At 45.0% G+C, this 22,708-nt stretch overlaps 1 protein-coding gene across 2 annotated transcripts in view; it reads right to left on the reverse strand.

The window, feature by feature from the left end:
- Positions 1-22,708, reverse strand: part of DENND2C (DENN domain containing 2C) — a 75,052-nt gene that overhangs the window by 30,675 nt on the left and 21,669 nt on the right. The window contains exons 2-5 of one of the 2 annotated variants that reach the window (XM_063143742.1): positions 6,592-7,550; positions 4,682-4,830; positions 3,376-3,482; positions 981-1,151 (exon numbers count right to left, since the gene is read on the reverse strand). In XM_063143742.1, the coding sequence (XP_062999812.1) occupies positions 981-1,151; positions 3,376-3,482; positions 4,682-4,830; positions 6,592-7,382 (1,218 nt within the window). In that variant the 5' untranslated portion in view covers positions 7,383-7,550. Of the gene's footprint in view, positions 1-980; positions 1,152-3,369; positions 3,483-4,681; positions 4,831-6,591; positions 7,551-22,708 lie in introns of both variants that reach the window. The other variant, XM_063143734.1, reaches the window with a different exon arrangement.

The following is a 22,708-nucleotide window of genomic DNA, read 5'->3' on the forward strand; positions in this document are numbered from 1 at the left end:
GAATTATATTAGAATTACTGACTATTGTGAAATTAGTGCAATGACCAATCTGACAGGAAAGTGAATGCCACCACCACCACAACAACAAACCCAAAGAGATGCCCTGCAAAGGGGGAAAGGAAAGCCGCTTTCAAAGAGGAAAGTAAAACGAGGACTTGTGTGGGGAAGTGGATAAGAGTGTTACACTTGGCCTAGGCCAGTGGTTCTCAACCTTCCTAATGCCGCGACCCTTTAATACAGTTCCTCATGTTGTGGTGACCCCCAACCATAAAATTATTTTCGTTCTTCTCTGCACGATCCATTGTCATGGGATGCTTTGCTAATGAAAATAATACATAACAATAGCTTTAATAATACAAAAGATGATACATGACATAGTTCAGTCAATACAGTTTCCTATAACCATCGGAAATATGTGTTTTCCGATGGTCTTAGGCGACCCCTGTGAAAGGGTAATTCGACCCCCAAAGGGGTCCCGACCCACAGGTTGAGAGCCGCTGGCCTAGGCGGACCTAGAGTCAATTCCCTGCTCAGCCATAAAGCTGACTGGATGAGCTTTGACCAGGCACACCATCTCGGCCTAACCTACCTGACAGGACTGTTGTGGGAGTAATATGGGGTGAGGGAAGGACGTACACTTCCCTGAGCTCGTCTGGTGGGGAAGCAGGATTCAATGATGATGAATACAAACACAAAGCTTTACACAACAGCAAGGCATCGTCACAGAGGGAGGGCGTGGAGCAGCTGGTGTTCACAAGGGCTGCCATATTTGAGTGGTGCAGTGAGGGACTATTCAAGCCTCTGGAAAAGGAAAGCAAGCAAGCCAGAGCTGTGCCTCCCTTCCACTAGCAGTGTGACAGGCATAAACCAACAGGGGCGGGCGGGCTATTCGTTTTATTTAGCAAGGTGGGGGGGGGAGGGCTAAGGAGAACTGTATTTGCCCAGCAACAAAATGTGACAGTTTGGGGCTTGTTCCTCACCCGGGGAACGTTCTTCCTCTTCCTGCTTCCAGCTTCGCCTGCTTTGAAGAACTTCCACTCTGTCAACGTAACAGGTAGAGTCGTGTCCTTCGCCAACTTTCCCCGCAGGCAGATCCGTGAGCTCTTTAGCTCCAAGGTTTTACGATGAAGGAAGTGCGGCTTGGGAGGGAGCTGAAGAAAATAAAAATGCAGGTGGTGGTGGGGAATTGTTATTACATTGAGAGTGAAAAAGCTTTACTAAGAAAGCAATTCCCACTAAAGCTTGATGAATGTACATACACACCACACTCACACAAACACACAAACACACACAAGTGGGAAAAGCGATCTGTCCCTCTGAAGAAATCATTCTCCTGGGCACTATAAGGTCGGCGGGAGGGGGGCGTGTTAAGCAGATCCAGGGGCCATTTTCTACCTCCTGGTGTTGCACTCCTGCCAGTAAAATTTGACAGCCAAAAAGAAGTTGCCGGTTCGCCACCAAACTTGCAATGGAACCCATAAAGGGACACATTTACATTTGTTTTTAAGGGGGGGGGAGCTCACTAGAAACCAGAAGGGCTGTAAGGCAACCAGCACAAAGGCCCTACAACCAAAATACACTTTGGGACTAACCACACATAAACACACAACTAAAATTCCATGAGGAGAAAAGCAGCTTTGGGAAGGGGATGAAAAGAGGCTGCGGCAAAACAAAATAACCCCTCGCCCACCCAATTTCCTGCCCCAACCCACCCAATCTCTTTGTGCAAAAAAGCATTTGCCTGAATTAGTGCTTCAGTTTCAGTGTTGGTTGTCAGGGCTTCATGAAACATATATGCATTTAATGTATGGTTAGCTCCTTTCTCAAACACAGCAGGAAAAATTAAGTCAGCCAATGGTAGAAACTACTATAGCAATCTCCACCACGGTACTTCTCCCAAACTGTTTGGGGACAAAGTAGTGGGACCCACACCAAAAATTTACCACCTAAGAATCAGGAGGCCAATTGTGTGGGGGGTGGGGTGGGATGGCATTTCAAATCAGCCATAATAGACACCATGGATACAGGAAAGAGGAATTTGCCTGATTCAGGCAAATTATCATGAATGATCCTCAGGTTCTGCACCCTCACATGAATATAGGAAACTGTCAGACCATTGGTCAATCTAGTTCAGTGTAGAGCTGGTGTAGGCTCTACACCAGCCTACAGATCCCAGAATTCCTACCCATTGGCCATGCTAGCTGGGGCTTGTGGGAGCTGAAGTCCAAAATATTTGATAGGCACCAGGTTGAGGAAGGCTGGTTCCACACGCTGACTATGAATGGCTCTCCAGGGTTCCATGCAGCACTCTTTCCCAATCCTCCTTAGAGATGCCAGGGGTTGAGCCTTTTGTGTGCAAAGCATGGGTCCACCACTGACCTGCAGCCCTCCACCTTCACTAGAGGAAGCTTCGACTTCACCTTAGAATAAAGTCTAGAACAAATGCAGTTCCCCCATTGTGTACAAAGAATCTCATGCTGAGTGAGATATCTGACGTGGGGAAGCTACAGTTGTACGCACTTATGTAGGTGCATGATCTACGCAGCCGGGACTGCCAATCGCCCAGTTCCCCACCCACCCCAGCAGTGCTATAGAAACAGTGCATGTGGCTTTATCCCTGGATAGCACAAATTCTGCAGTGATGCAAAAACGGTGCATATGGTTTTATCCCCAGATAACAAACGTTCCTCTTTCCCACAGGAGTACCTAGTGCATACGTGGAAAAATATGCACTTCCATCTAGCCAATGGGTTTTGAGAAATTCATGCGGAGAAATTTCCCCCTTCGTCTTCTTCCTTCCCCTTTCTCTTTTGTTTTCTGAGTGGGAAGTGCAGAGTATTGTCTTCAGCACAGATTCCATGCTGGTTTTTTTCTATTTTTGTTGTAGTATTTGTATGACATGCTGTTGTATATTGTATACCACTCAGAGAACTTTGGTTATTGGCCGGTTTAAAAGTACAGTCAATTAATTAATTAATTAATTATAGAGGCCAAACTGATGCTAACACAGCTGCAAGCAGCACCTACTCTCCACTGGCAAATTTTCTTTCTTTTTTTCTCTTTCTCTCTCTCTCATACACACACACACACACACATTCTTTGCTCAATAACTGCAGTAACAAGTAATGAGCTGCATGTGTGAACCCAACCACCATCCACAGAGTTCACAACTCCCATATTGCCTCAACACAACACTTTCTAATGAAAGCAGTTGACACATTCAACTGAAAGACAGGAGCAACGTACAGGCATGTCCAAAGCTATTCCCTTTCACTCAGACTTTCTGCACACTAAAGCAGAAGCCCTGCGAAGCACAGGCACAAAGCCAACCACGGGCAGAGATCAGAGCAGAGAGACTACAACATGTGCCTTCACCTTGGGTGGCTTGAAAGTATTCCGGGGGGGAGGCAGCTTCCAAGTAGACGGGATCCTCCACAGAGGCTTCACTTTAATGTCTTCATACAGATTCTCCTTAGCAGGATCTAGGAAAAAGAAGAGTCTTGTAGGAGAAAGAGGGAGGCCACCGACCCTACAGTATTTGCTTGCAAAAATATATATATGAACAAACTGAGCCAGTGTCAAGTACGGGCAAAGAAAGGGAGGTAGTGGTTGCACATAATGGTAAACCAGGACCCCTGGCTTACTGGGAATGAGCAGCATACTGGTGCACACAGGTCTTCAACCCCACTTTGCTCCCACACACATAAGCAGGTAAACAAACCAGAAATAGAGACTTTCATATCACGTCTGAGCCGGGAATCCTGGTTTGTTGCTCCCAAATAAGCCAGAATTAATTGGCCAACAACAAACTGCGCACTAGCATGCAGCTTGTGGCCAAAGAGAGCAAAACAGCAACATGCACTGCAACCCCCCTCACCCTTCCCCTCAATTTATTTATTTATTTATTTTATTACATTTATATACCGCCCCCATAGCTAGAGCTCTCTGGGCAGTTTACAGCAAAGAAATGGTATTTAGTCACTAGGGCCAGAAATCATTGCGATCCCATCATGGTAACACTATATTTATATCTTGTAGGGCACACAGTGACATTAGTTGCAGTATTTTGGATAATGTAGAATAAAAAGCTGGAAATAAAACTATGAAAACGGTATATGGAATGTATAGGGCTCAATCAGATGGAGGGGAAATCACGCTTGCCTACCGTCACTTCTCCACCCCTGCTTTTGTGGCTCGATACTTCGTCCGTCTCTCAAGGAGAGGAAAGAGGAAGTAAGAAGTGCACGTGGCCCATTCAGGGGTCGTCTTTATCGCGGCACTTCTCCTACACACAGCAGGAGATAGAGGCAACTTCTGTCTTTAAAAATAATACAGACTTACCGGGGGCTTTTTTTGTTGCGTGAAGAAGTCTAGAAGGGGCGGGAGGCAGACAACATCATGAGAGGGACTCGCGAAAATCCGTGAGTCCCCAGTAACGAGCGCACAATAAACGCTTGTCTGATGACACCCATAATTTGCCCCAACAATTATCAGTGCACTTCAATACTGCTATAAAGCAGTAGTATAGATCTAGCCCAGGTATCTATAAATGCAAGTTCCATAGGTCAGCAGTGGTGACCATAAAATGAATTCGGTTGACCTTCAGAGAAAGAAAAGATGGCAGACAGCCTTCCTCCAAATTACTCTCATTCTTTTCTTTGAAATGAACTTGGAAACATACCAATAATGTCCTCATAGAGGTTGTCCTCTGACTGCGTGCAATAGAGACGGACATTTGTGGTGCCATTCAGTTCTTCATGGAGCTTTTGGTACTCTATGGCGGCCAGCCGGTTGCGGTAGCCTTGGATGTCCTCAAATTCAAAGGATTTCCTGTAAACAAAGCAGGAGGTTGCCTTATCATCACGCAAGCCTCACACACAGGAACCTGGCATGGCCTTTAAATGTCCTACCTTTTGTTAAAGGCATACTGCACTACCTACAGCTGACTGAATATATTTTTCTCTTATTTTCAGAGATGTTAGCATAAAATTGTTACCTTGGACATTTTAGAAAAGGTAGTATCTTATTTTGGGGGGGAAATTGTCTTTGGTTTTCAATAAAGACTGTATAACAATGCTGAGGTGGAAGATTTCTTTTTTTTTTTACTCCGTTTTTCTCAAATCTATTTTTCTCCTTAACACATGAAAAAAAATAGGTTTTTGATTCTATACCGGCCTTCTAACTCCTTGATGGATTGTGGCCTTTGGAATATGAGTATGAGAATGAAAAGGTCTGGAACTCTGGTTTCTGTCCTGCATGGCCTAGCCTTCCCTAAAATGGTGTCCTCCTAGCCAGCATGGCCATTGATCAGGAATGCAGATAGTTGCAGCCCAAAAGATCTGGAGGGCTCCAGGTTGGGGAAGTTACTCCATAACTGTATTGACACAATGTACAGAGATGAGAGTTTCAGCCCCTTTCATTCTCACACTCACATTCCGAAGGCCACAATCCAGCAAAGAGTTAGTCAGCTTAAGACCATCTGCCCCAAATTAGCTACAGCTGTACAGGTCATGTGCTGTGCATTAGGAGTAGCTGGAGAGAAGACATTGTCCAGCAGCCCATGAGTTTCTTCAGCTTTCCTTTCGTTTGTAACTACAATAAAAAGTATCTAGGCCACTTCAGTCGTGTGGTTATCCGAGATTAAATGGGGTTTCTAAACCACGACTAGGACATCTCCACATTGAGAGGATGATCTTTCCACACATGGGAATTTCCCTCAACTGAGCATAGTTGATAACAGTGTTGGACAAACGCTGGCCGCCCTTGGTAACCAGCCAAAAAGTGTGTGCTCACTGCCAACCCCACCTATCCCCTGAGAGGGGAGATGTGGACTTTTTTACTCTGACATCATGAAAAACCCATAGAGCCAAGTGCAGTTATGGGGGTGAGCCTCCATCCACCTCCCAAACTCTGTGATGGGGTGGGGTGCTGTCCCCCTGTCACGCTCAGCTTCACGCTTGCCAAGCGTGGGAGGGATGCTCATCACAGCAGCCATAGCCAGCAATCCTGAAGGCCCTTAGCTAATAAGATTAGATATCCATGCACACTCCTAAATAAGGCTGTGTAAACCCTGTGCTTAAAAGGAAATCAAAATTCTCCATGCATGCACAAATTTGTTTAACCCTTTGTGCATGGCCATGAGGCAATGCCTGCACATTTTCAAGCCTAACTTCCCAACTCCCATAAGATTTCCCTTCCACATGCTTCCACTTTCAAGGTGCTGAAATCTATTTTAATACTAAATGTCTGCACATGTTGAAGAACAGGATACAGACAGCTTACTATTAATGCTACACTTCATGCCAACCAAAGGTGGGCTAAACTTTCTTTATTTCTATACTCTACTTTTGTCAACAAACATTACTGATCGAATTGAAACATTTTTCAACATGGAAAAAAAGAAGTCTGCACTTCCTGTACAACCTTTCAAATTTCCTAAGGGAAAATGATATAGGGGAAAGAAGAAAGGAGGATGCCGGATGCTTCCTGACACGGGAGAAACTGCTGATTAAGAATACCAACCTAGCAGGTTGCCATTATTCAGAAGATCTTACTTACAAGAGGAAGGGGAGAGATACAACCAGCACCCACCTCTTGGATCGGCCTCGGATGCCCCTGCTGGCCACTCTTTGCTCAGAGTTGTGGGAAGTTGTTGCAAGGCAGCCACCATTACATTGATGTTCTGGTGGCTTCCTCTCAATGTGGCCTCCGTTGGGACAATCCACATGGTCCTTCTCAGAAAGGTAACGGAAAGTCCTTCGCGGTTTGGGTACCGGGTTGATGGCTGGCTGCCCTCCTTGGCTTTCAGCATCACAGTAGATGTTCTCCAAGCTCTTTGTCGGAGACACCACGTTCAGCTCCTTCTCTGTTGAGCCACAACTTTCCCGTTTCCTTTTCAAGTCCAAGGCGATGGAGAGGACTTTGTCTGGAGAAAACGCTTCGATCTGTTTCCACAGGTCCCGTGAGGTGTAGAAGTTCCCTGGGGGCAGCCTCTCCCCTTGCCAGTCCTCCTCTTCCTCCTCTCCTTCAGATATAACGCCATTGGGGAACTGCTCAACTGAGGGGCTCTCTTGAAGTCTCTCCTCCTCCTCCTCCGTGACAGAGCAGAGGTGAGAGTTTTCCCGGAAATCCAAGCCAAGACTCTGCACACTTGGTACCCCTTCTACGTCCCTGCCATGTCCAAGTCCCACTGACTTCCCCCTGCTGTCATGGCCATACTTGACCCCAAAGTCTTTGGGTTTCTGCCTTTCCTCCTGACAATCCCCTTTGGTCCGACCCTCCCACTGAGAGATCTTTTGCTTGATGTTCCGGCAGTGGCTACGAGACAGGGTTTGCACAGCAGAACGGGAAAAGCCGGGGTCGATACTCCCTGTGGGGTGCATGGTAGGCCAGCTACCTTCACTACAGCCCCATCACAGCAGGCTGCCTCCAGATAAGGGATCAGAGATTTGTAATTCCAAAAACCTAGCTGCTGCTGGCCCCCAATCAAATCCAGTTTAGAGAATGACCCAGCTCCTGCACAGACAGGGGAAGAGTATCTTGATGCCACCCTGCAGTACAAGAGAGAGACAGAATAGCCATCAGAAGAGATGCAAGATCCAGAAATGTTTAGTATACTAACTTTAAATTGGTTAGTCTTTAAGGTGCCACAAAATGTGTTGTTTTTCCACCAAACAAAAGTTACCCTGACTGCCTTTCTACATATTGCAGTAAACCCAGGTTTACAACTTTGTGTGGATCTGGCAGGCAGCTTCAGCCAATCCTGGCTCTCTGACAAGTGTACATGTACAATACACACGTCTCATTTACACATATTTTAGTTTTACACCTAAAAAATATCCACGCCTAATTGTGTGAATTGGCACTAAAATCACCTTTGACATATTCTTCTTCTAAGAAACAGAAAGGAAACTAATAATTCCCAGCCTGTGCCAAAATTTGATCCTGTATGACTCACCTACTTCCACCCCACCAATTCCAGAAAATTAGCACCCAGGTGAAACCAGGTAGCTCCTAGCAATACCAGAAGACTATTCCACCTTTCCCTCCTGAATTGATTTTCGATGGAAAGAAAGAAGACGGAAAAAGCAGTGGGAAAACCCGGGAAGGTTGCAAACGAAAGATGACGATGTCTTGTTGTTGTTTATTCGTTCAGTCGTTTCTGACTCTTCGTGACTTCATGGACCAGCCCACGCCAGAGCTTTCTGTTGGCCATTGCCACCCCCAGCTCCCCCAAGGTCAAGTCTGTCACCTCCAGAATATCATCCATCCATCTTGCCCTTGGTCGGCCCCTCTTCCTTTTGCCTTCCACTTTCCCTAGCATCAGCCTCTTCTCCAGGGTATCCTGTCTTCTCATTATGTGGCCTCCCACATAATGAGATGTCTGGACCTCCCATAAAATTTCCCCATAGATAAAGCAGGTCAATTGCACAATAAAAGCCGTATCCAGAAACATCCCATATCTTATGCTTGAGAGCAGCACCCAGCCTTCCTTTATTATCACTTATTGTACTTAAGATTGTGACACAGGGAAATAGAGTGAAACCAGTGACATACCCAAAATCTCCTATGGAATCCATAGCTGAGCAAAGATTTGAATGTAGGTGTTCAAACAAAAAGCCCACCAGTCTGTCCACTGGACTTAAGTGGCCACAACAGCAAGCCTAGTGAGTAATACTTATAGCACAGGTGTTTCTAAAACTGGGGTGGGGGTGAGGAGAGAAAGCACACGAGGCTAAAATGTGAACTCAAGTTTCAGCATGGCCATTTCAGTAGATTCTGAGCTCCCACCAGGAAAGGCTGCCCCCATTCACAATCTTGACTCTGACTTGCTATAACACCCTCTCAGACCTGCTCCTAGAAGACAAGGCAACACCACCAGGAATGCATGACCTTATCTCAGCCTTCCCCAACCTGGTGTCCTCCACTACAACTCCCATAGTTCCCCTGGCTGAAGAGCATCATGTTGAGGAAGCCTGCCTTAACTTGTCAAGATTTCCTACAAATATATCAACATTTGCATATATACACACACACTCAACCCACCCATCCAATATAGGTGCACAACAAAGACCAGAGAAGGAGATGATTTTATTGTGGGGCAGGTGAGAAAAAGAGGTAACTGGAGTGGCTGACTGTGACCCCGTTCAGAAGACACCTTAAACCATGACTTTAACCACAGTGGTTAAGCCAGAAAGCCAGGCTGTGTTCAGAAGACACCTTAAACCACAGCTTTAACCATAGTGAATAAAGCAAAAGGCCCTATTCGCTGTGGTTAAAGCCATGGTTTAAGGTATCTTCTGAACAGGCCCACTGTGGAGTCTAGACAGAGTAGGAGCAGCAGAACAGCAAAGTATAAGGCAAAGGAAAGCTGGCTGCCGATAACACAAGTGTTGCCTAGTACACAAATACAGTTTTAAAAATCAAGATAACAATCCAATGAAAATAAATTAAATACAACTATATTTCTAAAGGAGAAAAAAAAAGTCAGTGTGAAGGCACAGCTTATTCATGTTCTTTTCTTTTTTTACTGCATTCTTTTGTTGTCATGACTGCTATTCCTATGAAAATATTAGGGAAAGGGCTTCCACCTTTCAATCCAGGAAAGGTATAGAACGGAATAATAAAAGGGGAGGCAGAGGGAGAGAAGAATCCCTGAAGCATCTACATCAGGGCAAGGGAACTTTTTTTCCTGTCAAGGTCTGTATTACCTCAGTCAATATTATTTATTTATTTATTTTTGATATTTATAATACCACTAAATATTTTTTAAATCCTTTTGTTCACTGAGAAATATTAAAATCACATTTAACATACAGTATTAAAAACACAACGTTAAAAATAATTACAATAAATCCATACAAGAAGCAGTTAGTGTCTACATTCTAGCAATGGGTGTGTCCAGAGCCAAACATGGGCCGGTTTAAAGATGGTGACTCTTGCTTCTGCAATGTGGGGAGGGGCAGGGAGAGACATTTTCATCCAGAAATTTTCCTTCCTTAACTTCCACAAGGTTCCCTCTATTTAGGGTGAACATATGAAACCGAGGACAGGGCTCCTGTGTCTTTAACAGTTGTATTGAAAAAGGAATTTCAGCAGGTGTCATTTGTACATATGGAGAACCTGGTGAAATTTCCTCTTCACCACAACAGTTAAAGCTGCAGGTGCCCTGCCCTCTTTTAAATCTGATCACTCTAGTATAGCTCCTGCAGCTTTAACTGTTGTGTTGAAGAGGAAATTTCACCAGGTTCTCCATATATACAAATGACACTTGCTGAAATTCCCTTTTCTATGCAACTATTAAAGATACAGGAGCCCTGTCCTCCTTTTCATATGGTCACCCTACCTCTATTGCCTTTGTAGTGCGGGGACAGAGCAGGACAGGCTTAAAAAATATAAATGACTCAGAGTGAGGCTGGTGATAGGCGTGGCCTGTAGAAAAGGGGCGTGGTCTGGAAAGAGTCCAGAAGTCTGGACTGAGAGGCCTGGAAGTTTCCCTTGGGCTGGAGCTTCCTCAACCCTGAACTATGCAGTTGACGGATTATCAGGTAACTGTAAGATGGAGGGCAAGTCTGAAAGGCAGCACCTCTGCCACTAGAATTCTGGAATCCCCAGCGCTGACCCAGTGCAGAAAAATTAGTCTGTTTCGACCAATGAGCTTCAGCCCTACAGTTCAAGTGACAATTCAAGTGATGGGCCTGGAGGGTGAAATGCCACCACAACCACAGTCCCCTTTAGTTCAGCTACACTGAAAAAGAGTAGCAAGGCCTCCCAAGACAGGGCCTGGGGCGAGTGTTGTCTTCATTTCACAAACAGGAAAAGAGGGCGAGATGGTGACGCAACCCACCCACAGCCACTGCAGGCGGAGGTGGTGGAGGCAGGGCCTGAACTCAACAGGGCTGGTTCACAGGCTTCTGTTCACCCCACACCCTGCATGGTGATGACAGGACAGCAACGCTGCATCTTCCCATCGTCTGCACAGGTGGGGGCAAGTCTCTTCTCAGGCCCAGAGTTGCTTCGGGGCCCACTACAGTTGCAAGAGGATCTGCTCTGCAGACTAAGTGTGATGCTCACTTGGGTCCTTAAGGCAAAGAAAGAACACCCAGTGTTGTGGGGTTTGCTACAGCATACCTACTATTACTGCCCCACAGTCAGTGCTAGAAAGAGCTGTCAGCTCTGAAATACCCAAAATAGGGAGCTTTTCCTATCTCTGTAAGGCAAGACAGGAGCAGGATGCTGCAAAAGTTGTTGTATGAAGAAGAAGAAAATCCCTCGTCACCACCAGCTAAACATCAAATGACTACAACACCCAAAAGCTGCATGAACCAACTAGCAACAGAGGATTTCACACTGGCAGTCCTTTCTTTGCTCACAGAGAGACCAAGCTGTTATCATTGAAAGGGGCCTTCTGGAAGTATCATACAAAGATTAAAGTGCAAAAAAACCTTACTTTCAAAGAGTTTGTGAGATACAGAAAATATTTCCAAGCTTTCTTTTGAAACCACGAGGGCTCGCAACTTGTATAGCTGAAAGAGAGATTCTAAAATGGCAAGGTCCCTCTGAAGCTTGCCCATGGCTAATCCAGCTCTGACCGAAAGGGGATGGGCAGCTTGTGGCTCTCCAGATATTTTGGCCTACAACTCCCATCATCCTTCAACATTGACTAGGGTTGATAGCAGTTATAGGCGAAGTATCTGGAAGGCCACAAGGTCGTCCCCCCTGCATTAGAGGCAATGGGAACGTCCCAGTCAGTGAAGAATTCCTTACTCTGTAATTTCTACAGGCATCCCTGACTTGCTCATATCTCAGTGCTTGCTGTCCAGTGCCATAGGCCGCATGGGTATGACTGCCATTTTGCAACACTCACCCTGGCAAGCAAAGCCCTCTCTCGCTCTGTCAGGCTGTTGTGTTTCTATAGGCAGCCGGGGCTCCCTTCCTCTCAGAGACTTGTCTCCAATCCTACACAGAAATAGCTATAAATAGGCCTGCTTTAAAACATCCTGAGCATCTGGGAGTCACCCTCTTCCACGCCCCCTCTGCATAGCCTTGATTAGCAGCAGCAGCAGCAGCCACTCCCCAAAGTAACAGGCTGGCAGTGGCATCAAGTGATAACAGCCCCCAAAGGAACAGCTGCTGATGTCCCTGGAGGTTGTGGAGGCCCAGAAGAAACAAAGGAGGACGGTGTGCTAGAGGGGAAAAGGCCTTACAAATAAAGCTACCCATGAAGTGGAAGCAGCCTCTAACTCACAGCTGAATATCAGGAATATCAGCAGTGCACATAGCGACCCAATTCTTGCCTCTCTGCCTTCGAGTGCAGTCCTACAGCCCCCAGCATTCTGCCATGCCGCCTTCAATGCTTTTCTGGCTAAATATGCACCCTTAGGCTTTCTGCAGATTTCCTTTCCCAATCTAGAGCATGTACCCTTCCCATTACTTCCTTTCCTTTCATCTATTATATTTCTATACTGCCCCATAGCGAAAGCTCACTGGGCAGGTCCCAAAAATTAAAACCCATTAAAATACATTATATAAAGCATAAAACCATTCCCAAAAGGACATAAAACAGATAGAACACACATCAAAATATATCTAAAGCAATTTAAAACCATCAGCCAGAGACAGTCTGGGACCTGATCCAAAAGACTCACTATACGTTACCAAATGCCAGAGAGAAAAGGGCAGTTTTAACCTAGCATCAAAAAGATGGCAATGTTGGCGCCAGGCAGGCCTCATCAGGGAGTCCATTTCCTTTCTCTTCAGAGCCAGACATAAAATCTTAAAGGCCATCACAGCAATACCACGTGATCTTTCTAAGACTGCAGAAGAAAAAGCTCATATGATTTCCCCTGATATTGTAGCTTTATACATGTTGAGGGTTTCATTTTGGGTTTTGTCTAGAGGGGGGTTTAGTCACGCACTTGAGGTTGAAATGGTTACAGTAAAAAGAAGAACTTTTATCACATGACTTTCCTGAACATGGGAGATTAGCTCTCTGTCCCCATCATCTTCTGTTGACCTCCTTCACCTTTTCCCTTTCCCAAATGGCCTCCTCCAGAGAAGGAGGTGCTTCTGCCAAGCCACCATCAGTGCAGAGAGCCAGGGAGGTAGAACATATAATTTGGACAAGATAGAGTAAAGAACGAATAGGCTGAAGTAGTGGGGCCTTAGCAGATAAATGTGCAAGTAATTATATCACAGCTGAAGCACAATCAAAATCACAAATGAAGATACAGAAGTAAACACCACAAGCATGCTTGTTTGAAGGAGTCTGTGCCCCATACAAGTGAACTAGTCCCACAGGCCACACTGAGCAATTTTCCCCATCCCAGCTGACAACACAGAGGAGCAATTTTGTGTGACAAAACCATGGCCAATGCAAAGAAGTGGCAGTGGAGTGAGATGAGAAACCTATAGGCAGGTACTCTCAATGCCAGGATGACCTGGCACTGCATGCTGTGTCCACTTGCCCCACTACTCGCTCTGAGAATCCTCTCAGAGTGAACAGCGGATGAGCTCTCTGAAGAGCTGCATTGGATGGAAAAGCGGCCAGGACATCTCTTCATTGGGCTGGCTAGGCCCAAACGCCTCACTCTTTATCGGGTGATCTCCAGGGACCTCCCTCCCACAATGCCTGGTTCTGAGGAAGGACCCCTCAGAGCCAGGCATTTAGACCTGTCTGGCTCTCTAAAGAGCTGCACTGGCTGCTTCTTTGGCCATTTGTATACTGCCCAAATTGCAAATGCCCTCAGGGCAATTTACAATCCTAAAAGCAAAGAGGAGCGCCAAAATAACCAAATTTGTGAACCGCCCCAAGTTAAAGTCAGTATAGATATATAGTAAATAAATAAAAGCAATAATTACAACAATACACGTATCAAAATAAAACAATATTAAACATTTAAAACATTTTTTTAAATCAAAAACATTCAGGAGCCAACACTAGACTTAATCAAGCAACAGATTTCAGGTTAGTTGCCTGCTTAAAGAGGAAGGCCTATAACCTGGCATCTAAACGTATACAGTGAAGGTGTATATTATAAGCAGCAGCTATTGCTCAAAGACTAGAAGTCAAAATTGGCCTGGGAGGGATTCAGATTGCCGGAGAACTACCACCGCTACTCAGTAGCAGGAAAGTTGCGATTGGTTTCCAGGCTGACGATGGTAAACTGCAGCATTCGTACTCAGAGACAGAACAGATAAAGAGAGAGCTCCCAAACACAGTTGCAAGTAAGCCTTTTTGTATGAGGAACAATGGCACCATTCATAAGGCAAAGTAGTTTCTTGACCCCAATATCAGAACTCCCCTGCCTGTCCTAACAAACTAGTCTCAGCAATTCCCTACGTCACTCACAATCCTAGCACCCTATTCTCTAGCTTCTCCAAGAACGAAATGTCATAACTCCAAAGAAAGTGTAAACCACACTTCAAATTATGCACAAGACGCTGCACCCCACACAGCAAGCCTTCCAGACCTGTCCCTGCTTAAGGCAAAAAAGAAAAGAAAAAAATCTGTCAGACAGGTCCAGTTCATTCCTGTCATCCTAGATCTAACACCAACATTAAGGAAGGCCCGCTCCTTCAATACTGTACAAATTCATGCATCTTGCTTCAGTTTTGAATGGCACGTGTTTAAATCGCCTCTTTTCTCAGCAAAACTACATTGAAGCAAGAGCCCAACCCTGTCCCAAGAAATGAGCGCCTGCTTCTACAGACTCACAGAGAAAAGCAGCAATTGAAACATGTACATTGTACATGTCAGCACCATGTACATTGATGGTGCTATATAAATAAATAAATAATAATAATAATAATAATAATAATAATAAATATGTGCCCACCATTCACAACTGATGCAAGATGCATGGATTTTATGTTTCTGTATCTATACCAACACAAAAAATATTGAAAAGAGCCTCTTGCTAGAGTCAAATATCTTGTGTGCCTGTGACAATCAGGGTATATGCTGCTCAGTGTGTTGGGAAGGGTGGGGAGGGAGGAAGGGGGCAATGTCAAGTTTGCAAGAGTTCAAGACCTAGCTACCTTTTGGTGCCTCTGGGCAATATCCAATGGTCACCATCGCAAGCAGGACCCACCAACACTTCCATTTCCGCAAGTGGACAGCCCCACCAATTCCATCACACAAGCAGGGTCCACCATTTGTGCAACAGGGATTTAGTCCTTCTGGAGGCAAGCCCTGAAATGAACAAAAACGCTAGTTTCTGGAACACGGCAGGTTGGCAGAGCTCTCTTATGCAAGCTCCACCAACCTGCCCCATTCCTGAAATTACCATTTCTGTTCTTTTCATGTAATGGAATGGGCGGAGCTAGCCACTTGTGGACGGTCACCATTAGATTCTGCCTCTATGTGTGCTTCATTATATAGACAGACAACCCTTTCCAGGCCCTCCACCAATTTTGATCAACACTTATCAGAAAACTGCCTGGGCTCCAAAACTGAAGTAAGCTTGGCTGAGGGGAAAATACGGGGGGGGGGGGGTTCAAGGGAGAACTGGCTGGCGCAGGAGTTGTTGTACCCCTTACTTCTATGAATTATTCCCTACAAATGCCCCCATTCATTCCTACCTTTATACCCCAGCTTTTTTTCCCTCTTGCAAGGTACCCAAGTCAGCTTACGTGGTCCCCCTCCTCTTGATTTTATCCTCACAACAACCCTGTTATATAGGTTAAGCTGAAAGTCAGTGACTGGCCCAAAGTCATCCAGCGAGCTTCATGGCCAAGTGGGGACTAGAATCCAAATCTCCTGAATCCCAGTCCAACACTCTAACCACATTGACTCTCATTAGCTCAACAAACATGGGCTTGGAAATTACTTTTGGCAAGGTAAATGGGTAGTTCCAACTTCAGTCTCAGCCCCACCCACCCTCATCTGTAATATGGGGATAATAAACCTGGCCTATTTTACAAGGCTCTTGTATGGATTATCAAGACAATATGCACACAGCAATCACCTTGAATCCTTTCAAGTAAATATTAAGTGTTATCATCATCATCATGAACAGCAACATCAGTGAGGTTGGAAAGCTTCATGAAATAAATAAAAAAGGAAAGCATAGTTTATTCTCTGCTTGGACCTGAGTGTTAGAAATTGATGACTCAAATGAGTCAAGTACCAGGACTTTGCAAAGCTGGTTCAGCTCCTACAGGTTCCAGCACATGACACAGTTAATGACACACAAAAGCAATAAGGGGATCCACCTTCCTTTCTTTTTTAAATACAGAGTGAGATAAGCCATTGATCCTTTGTAAATACAGCAACAAAGGGGCAAACAAGAGCCTTCAAATCCATGCCTAGAATGCTTCTCTGCTGAGCCTTGCCATTCCAGAGCATAATGTGACCTGAAGGCCCACTGGAAACAGGCCATAATCATCCAGTACAAATGGGCTACACTGAACACACAAAAAACTCAGCAAGAAGAGAGAACATTTCTTCACATTTAACTTGTGACCTTGATCCTGCCTTGTGTTCCCTCAGACTGACAGGAAGGGCAAAGCAGGATGCTGCCCACAGATTAGCTCTCTGTCCCCATCATCTTCTGTTGACCTCCTTCAAAAATGAAATTCAGCCCAGCTCTATGGCTTCATTTGTACCAGGGCTAAGCCAATAGCTGAGGTGGGTCTTGAAAAGTGTGGAGCAATGTTAAGTAGAGCCTGTGAGCAGGTAATCACAGTCTATCTTCCCCACACACTCCTCTCCACCCACCCACCCAGCTACCTACCTATGTGCCAATCTACATAATATGCATCTTGCCTTCCAAAAGGATGTTCAAGGAGGCTGGCTGTGCACAGTCAGAGGGAGGGGAGGAACTTGCTATTTAAAACCAAACTCCCTCTCATTCTTGAAGAAAGTCTGGGTGAGAGGGGGCTGGGAGAGCATACCAGTTGTGGGTGTGGCGAACAGCAAAAGGGACAGGGTCAAAATACCCCCCAAAATATTGGCATATTGTAGCATAAAGCTAAGCTCTTACTGCCCAGAACTAAGCCTCAGGAGAGGCATTTTAACCTTTTAGGATGGGAAAAAAACACATAAAAGCAAAGAATTTATTTATTTATTTATTTATTATATTTATATCCTGCCTTTTTTCCTCCAAGGAGCTCAAGGCAGCATACATAATCCTTCTCCTCCCCATTTTATCCCCACAACAACAACCCTGTGAGGTAGGTTGGGCTGAGAGTCTGTGACTGGCCCAAAGTCACCCAGTGAGCTTCCATGGCCGAGTGGGGACTAGGGCCTGGATCTCCCGACTCCCAGTCCAACACTCTAACCACTACACCGCACTGGCTCTCGATTGGGGGTAGGGAAACGTTAGGGGGACCAGGGGTTCTCCACCCTTGCCCAAATATCAAGTCAGCTTTAAGGTTTTGCCACCAATGACAGAAAGAGGACGCCACTGGCATTGCTCCAAAGCATATGCATTGCACATAGGCTTCCTAGAGCAGCTCACCTATGGCAGTGACATCATATTCAAGATGGAACTTCCCCCTACTAAGACATTAATACACATGACCAGGATGAACGTACGTGTGTGTGTGTGTGTGTGTGTGTGTGTGTGTGTATGTGTGTGTGTAAAGCAACAAGGAGGGTCTAGATCTACTATGGATGCAGTCAGTGTTACAGTAAAATATATATGATAGATAGAAAGACTAAGAACAGAGTATTTTAAAAAGAAAAATCCACCCTTGGCGGAAACCGAAATGTTTTTGTTCTCTCTATATAAAATAATCTGTGGTTAGTCTTCCCATCTTCCATATACATTATAGCTCTTATATAAGAATATGGTAGTGTAAGGCTTATTACTCAAGATCTACCAGACTGATTTTGCTAATTTTTGTTTTAAACTGAAGATGTGCAGTGTAGATGGGCAGAAAAAAATGTAAGTTTGAAAAAGTTCAAAGTTTGATCTTTAACAGCAATTAATTTCTTTCACGCCAAACAAGCAGGGCGGCCCCTCCACTAGCAGGATGACAGACAGTCCTGCTCGGCCAATCAGTGTGGCACAAAGGCGGGCCCTGGGTGCAGCTGCGCAGTTAAGCTGTTGCCATTAGTGGGAAGGGGATGGAAGCGGCCAATTGGGGCATGAGAGGGAAGGATCAAATTTTGGAGAAGGATTCACTATGCATGAGTCACATTTGCATTATTCATGAGCCCCTTGTGGTGAATGGATTGACAGACAAAAAAGTGGGAAAGGAGCAGGACTACCAGCGCCCATGGCGATATTGGGTTTCCACTACTGTATGTATGCATATACAGAGACACATGCGCACATACACACACACACACACACACACACACACTATTTTTTAAAAGAACACAAACATGTACCATTCCTCATTGCCCCCAATCACAATAGCAATGCTTTTGCCTAGCTGTTCACTACCTCAGAAAAAGCAACTTCACTTGTTTTACAGAGCAAGTTTCTCCACTTGTCTTTTGCATGTTGCTCTTGGAACCTGATAAGATTCCCAAATACGTCACATTCTCTTCTATCTCTAGAGAAGAAGAACAAACCCAAAGTGAAATAGCTGGCTATTCCTCTTGCTTAAGGCACAGCCCTGCGTGGGAGCCCTATTAAGCCTCCACACCCAATGGGAAGAATAGAACATTAGGCTTTGAACTTGCACAGGCTTGCAGACCAGGTAGCTGTGGTTGCCATCAAGGCAGGTGACTTTTGTCCTGACAAGGTCTACTTTTCCTGTTCTGGTAAGGTGCTTAGCAGAGAGCAGCTGGCCAAGTCTTTATTTTTAAAGGGGAAGTTGCTGTTATGACACGCAGTCTGACACACTGGCAGGCCCAGCTCTCCAAAAGAATTCAGTCCAGCAGCCTCTCCCAAACACCATCGGAGAGACACGGTTCCCTGACCTTTCCCTCAACAGGGCACACTAAGCAGCAACGAACAACAACAGCCTTATGAAGGTTCTTTAGAGAGGCTCAAAACTCTGCAGCCTTCTCTCTAAAGGGCCATATATCTGACTCATGACTTTTTATTCTGGCAGCCAGCCAGTTATGGCCCTTGCAGACTGGGGTGTGGCTGAACCTGAGTTGCTATTAGACACATTAGAATAAAAGATGAGAGAGGCAAGGAATACAACCATCAGCATTCTGTCTCTCTCCTAACTAACGCAGGGTTTCCCCCTCATTCTATATTTCCTAGGTTTGTTTCCATGTGAGAAAAATCCAGCTGTAATCATACAAGTTCCTTAAACTATAACGCTGCCATACTCTGAATAAGTGGCCATGTTATTTGGGATGTCCAGGGAATTCCACTGATATGAATGAATACAGCAGTTTCAGTGGGTTCTTTGCAACTGGGAGTTTGATCTAAGACGGAAAATAAGCACAGGCGCAATCATCTGCACATATTTTTTCCTCCTTTTCTCCCCATTCCACGCAAAACCACATTTTCTTTCCAGTCAATTCTAGTTGTGTTTTCACAAGCTGAACCAGACTTGCAAATGGTTCCAGAAAGCAAACTGATTACCAGTGTCAGCCCTTACTGGAAGTAATAGGAGGCACCAACACAACCACTTTACTATGAATTCAGACTCACACCACAGCCACTCAATCTACAGTTTCACCCCACTTTCAGGATTATGGGAGTAGGCTGTGACACAGCAGCCAGGATTCAACCCTCCTAAGATATGCACAAAGAAAAACTTACTAACCTTTCTTCTCCACCAGCATGCTCGAGTCAGCTAACAAAAGACCACATTGTCCAAAGCAGCTATAACACATCAATGAAAATAACTGCAAACATCAATTTTCGTGAACTGCCCAGAGAGCTTTGGCTATTGGGCAGTATTAAAATAAATAAATAAAATCAAGAATTGTGGCATATTATTCTTGATGGAAAACTGGACAGATGGCATTGTCCCCCTTCCCTCACTAGGGCGACCATATAAAATGCTGGACAGGGCTCCTGTATGTTTAACAGTTGCTTAGAAAAGGGAAATTCAATAGGTGTCATTTGTATACATGCAGCACCTGGTGAAATTCCTTCTTCATCACAACGGTTAAAGCTGCAGGAGCCCTATCCTCTTCTCTGGTCAATTAATCTGAATACTGAATCTACTAAAGCTCATATGCTTAATCAATTACAATTTCTTTAATTGAGTTTCAGTCTTAAGTAGCAGTCATGGGAAAGAGTGTCAGACTCTCGCTTGAGAACAGTTCTCATGCAGGAGATATTAAATGGCCATTGCCTTCATTTCTTATAACATACATCTGGAAGGCTTCAACAAACAAATTTCCCAGCACTTTTTCAGGTTTGCCTCACTTGGGTTTTGAGCAATAGTAATGACCAAAGGATCTATACCAATAATAAAGGGGGGGGGGGAAATACTCAAGACACAAATCTGGAGATGGATCAGCAGTGCACTAAAAACAGATCAGCAGTCCACCTCCAACAGATCAAGGGCTCAGGAAGAGAGCACTCTTTCCGGACATCTTTGCAGCCGAGAAGCTCTCTTGCCACACAATATTTACTTCTAACCTCCTTCCAGCACTGAAAGCTAAAACACATCTTAAAACACTTTCTATGCAAAAATTCCCAACAGGATTCAATTTCCTGAAGCTGCGAGTTCCAAAAAGAGAGTGCTGCCAGCATTACTGGATATCGCTGCTCTCCTCATTGTCGAGGTCAAGCCCACCCAATGAAAGTACTTCTGGGCCTGCATGAACCTCCTTTGCTGCAATCCTGCTATCGCAGCGGAATGGCAGAACAAAGGCAGCAACACACGTACACCTCGTCTCGTATTACCAGGCAGCAATTGGGGAAGCCAGCAGAAAACACACACAAATCGATTCCTTGTGACCACGTTCGCTTTCCAAGTCACTTTATGAAACCTCCCTTTCAAATGTCAGCTTGGATTTGAGAGGAGAGCAGTTTGAGAGTAGAAAAGTCTGCCTGCTATTTGTGAGATTTGCAGAAGAGAAAGCAGAAAGCTAAATATTGCCAAATTCCTCCACTTTTGTTATTTATTATTAGTTTTCTTCTTGCAACATACCCAACACAGCTTATATGCCCCCCTCCTCCCCATTTATCCTCACAACAACCCTGTGAGGTAGGTTGGGCTGAGTCAGGGACTGACCCAAAGTCACCCAGTGAGCTTAATGGCTGAGTGGGGACCAAAATATTTTATTTATTTATTTAATATTATTACATTTATAGCCCACCTTTTTTCCTCCTTAAGAAACTCAATCCTCTTCCTCTCCATTTTATCCTCACAACAACAATCCTGTGAGGGAAGTTAGTCGGAGAGTCTGTGTCTGGCCCAAAGTCACCCAGTGAGTTTTCATGGCTGAGTGGGGATTTAGAACCTGGATTTCCCGACTCCCAGTCCACCACTACACCACACTAGCTCATGAGTCTCCCAAGTTCCAGTCCAATACTCTTAACTACTAAAACACACTGATAATGTAACAGCTAAGAGATTGGAAATACAAATCAAGAAGTCTTTGATTTTATTCACGCCTCTGCTGTGAACGTATTATGGGACTTTTGCTCTCAATCTGCAATACGGAAACAATTGTATTGCCTTGCAGAAGTGCAGGCCTGTGGAAGCTCTAGCCTGGCCTACCATGGAGAATACCTATCTATACAACCTGTCCCCAACTGATTGCACACACACCCCAGTACTAATAGGGGATCTGAAGTCCCACAACTGGAAATCCTAGTCTAGGGAGACTCATCCTATTAGCTGAGAATGCTCTCCTAAATGCAGAAATAGGCTAAAAACAAAACCATCTATTTTCCCCAAGCACAGGTATGCCCTGTACTGAAATGAAGCTTTTACATAAGGCAGACTTAATTTAGTAAACAGGAATCTCTTCTCAGGCACACTGCTTTCTGGCATTTTTGCAACCAGCTCAACATGTTACACTAAAGTTCAAGCTATTTAAACTTACTTAGCAATCTCCTAATTCCCAGCATTTCAACCAAGAGGTCAGCAAAGAAGAGACATGGGTGTGTGTGGGGGGGGGAATGGAGTGGAATGGGGATCAAGGGCAATAACTCCTCTTTGACCAGAGTAATTCTCCTTCAGTCACCTACAGAGAAGGGCTTCTTTATATCCACAAGGAACCTGGGCTGCCCTTCCTCCACCATGGAGGTTCAGAGACAAAGGTGTGAAATGCAGCCAGCTCATCCTTCATAGCTAGACCAGTAGCCTCAGGGGATACAGAACTGCTTCGAAGGAAACAGCACAGAGATCAAAGATCAACTGAATTTGAAAAGGAACTTTGGGAAGGGCATATTCCCCTGCAGGGAAATGATTGCCCATCAGCCCCCTTGATCTCCCTCCCCACAGGATTTTGCTCCTACGTGTGAACAGTCCAGAACTGACAGTAAACATGGACTGAGATGCATGGATACAACTCGCAAGGATTTGCTCAACAACAGTAGGCAACCTTTTCAACCTCTGTAATTGAGGTCTAAGCCTTCATGTACATACCATCCAGTTTACGGTTGGGTTCCTCCATGCAAGAGTGCAGCCAAGAATGGCTTGCAGGGGGGTAGCTCACACACTGGAGAAAAGCCCTATGTGAATTGCCTCTTTTCCCAGCTGTAGCCTGCTGTCACCACAGAATCGCAGCTGGTTGCATATATGCATGGCTAGTTCACACAAAACTTTTATCCAAATGAGTTACATGCCCAAGGACATCAAGGATTGCTCACATGCAGAAGAAAAGTAT

The sequence above is a fragment of the Elgaria multicarinata genome, chromosome 1 (assembly GCF_023053635.1).
Source record: "Elgaria multicarinata webbii isolate HBS135686 ecotype San Diego chromosome 1, rElgMul1.1.pri, whole genome shotgun sequence".
NCBI classification, from domain to species: Eukaryota; Metazoa; Chordata; class Lepidosauria; order Squamata; family Anguidae; genus Elgaria; species Elgaria multicarinata.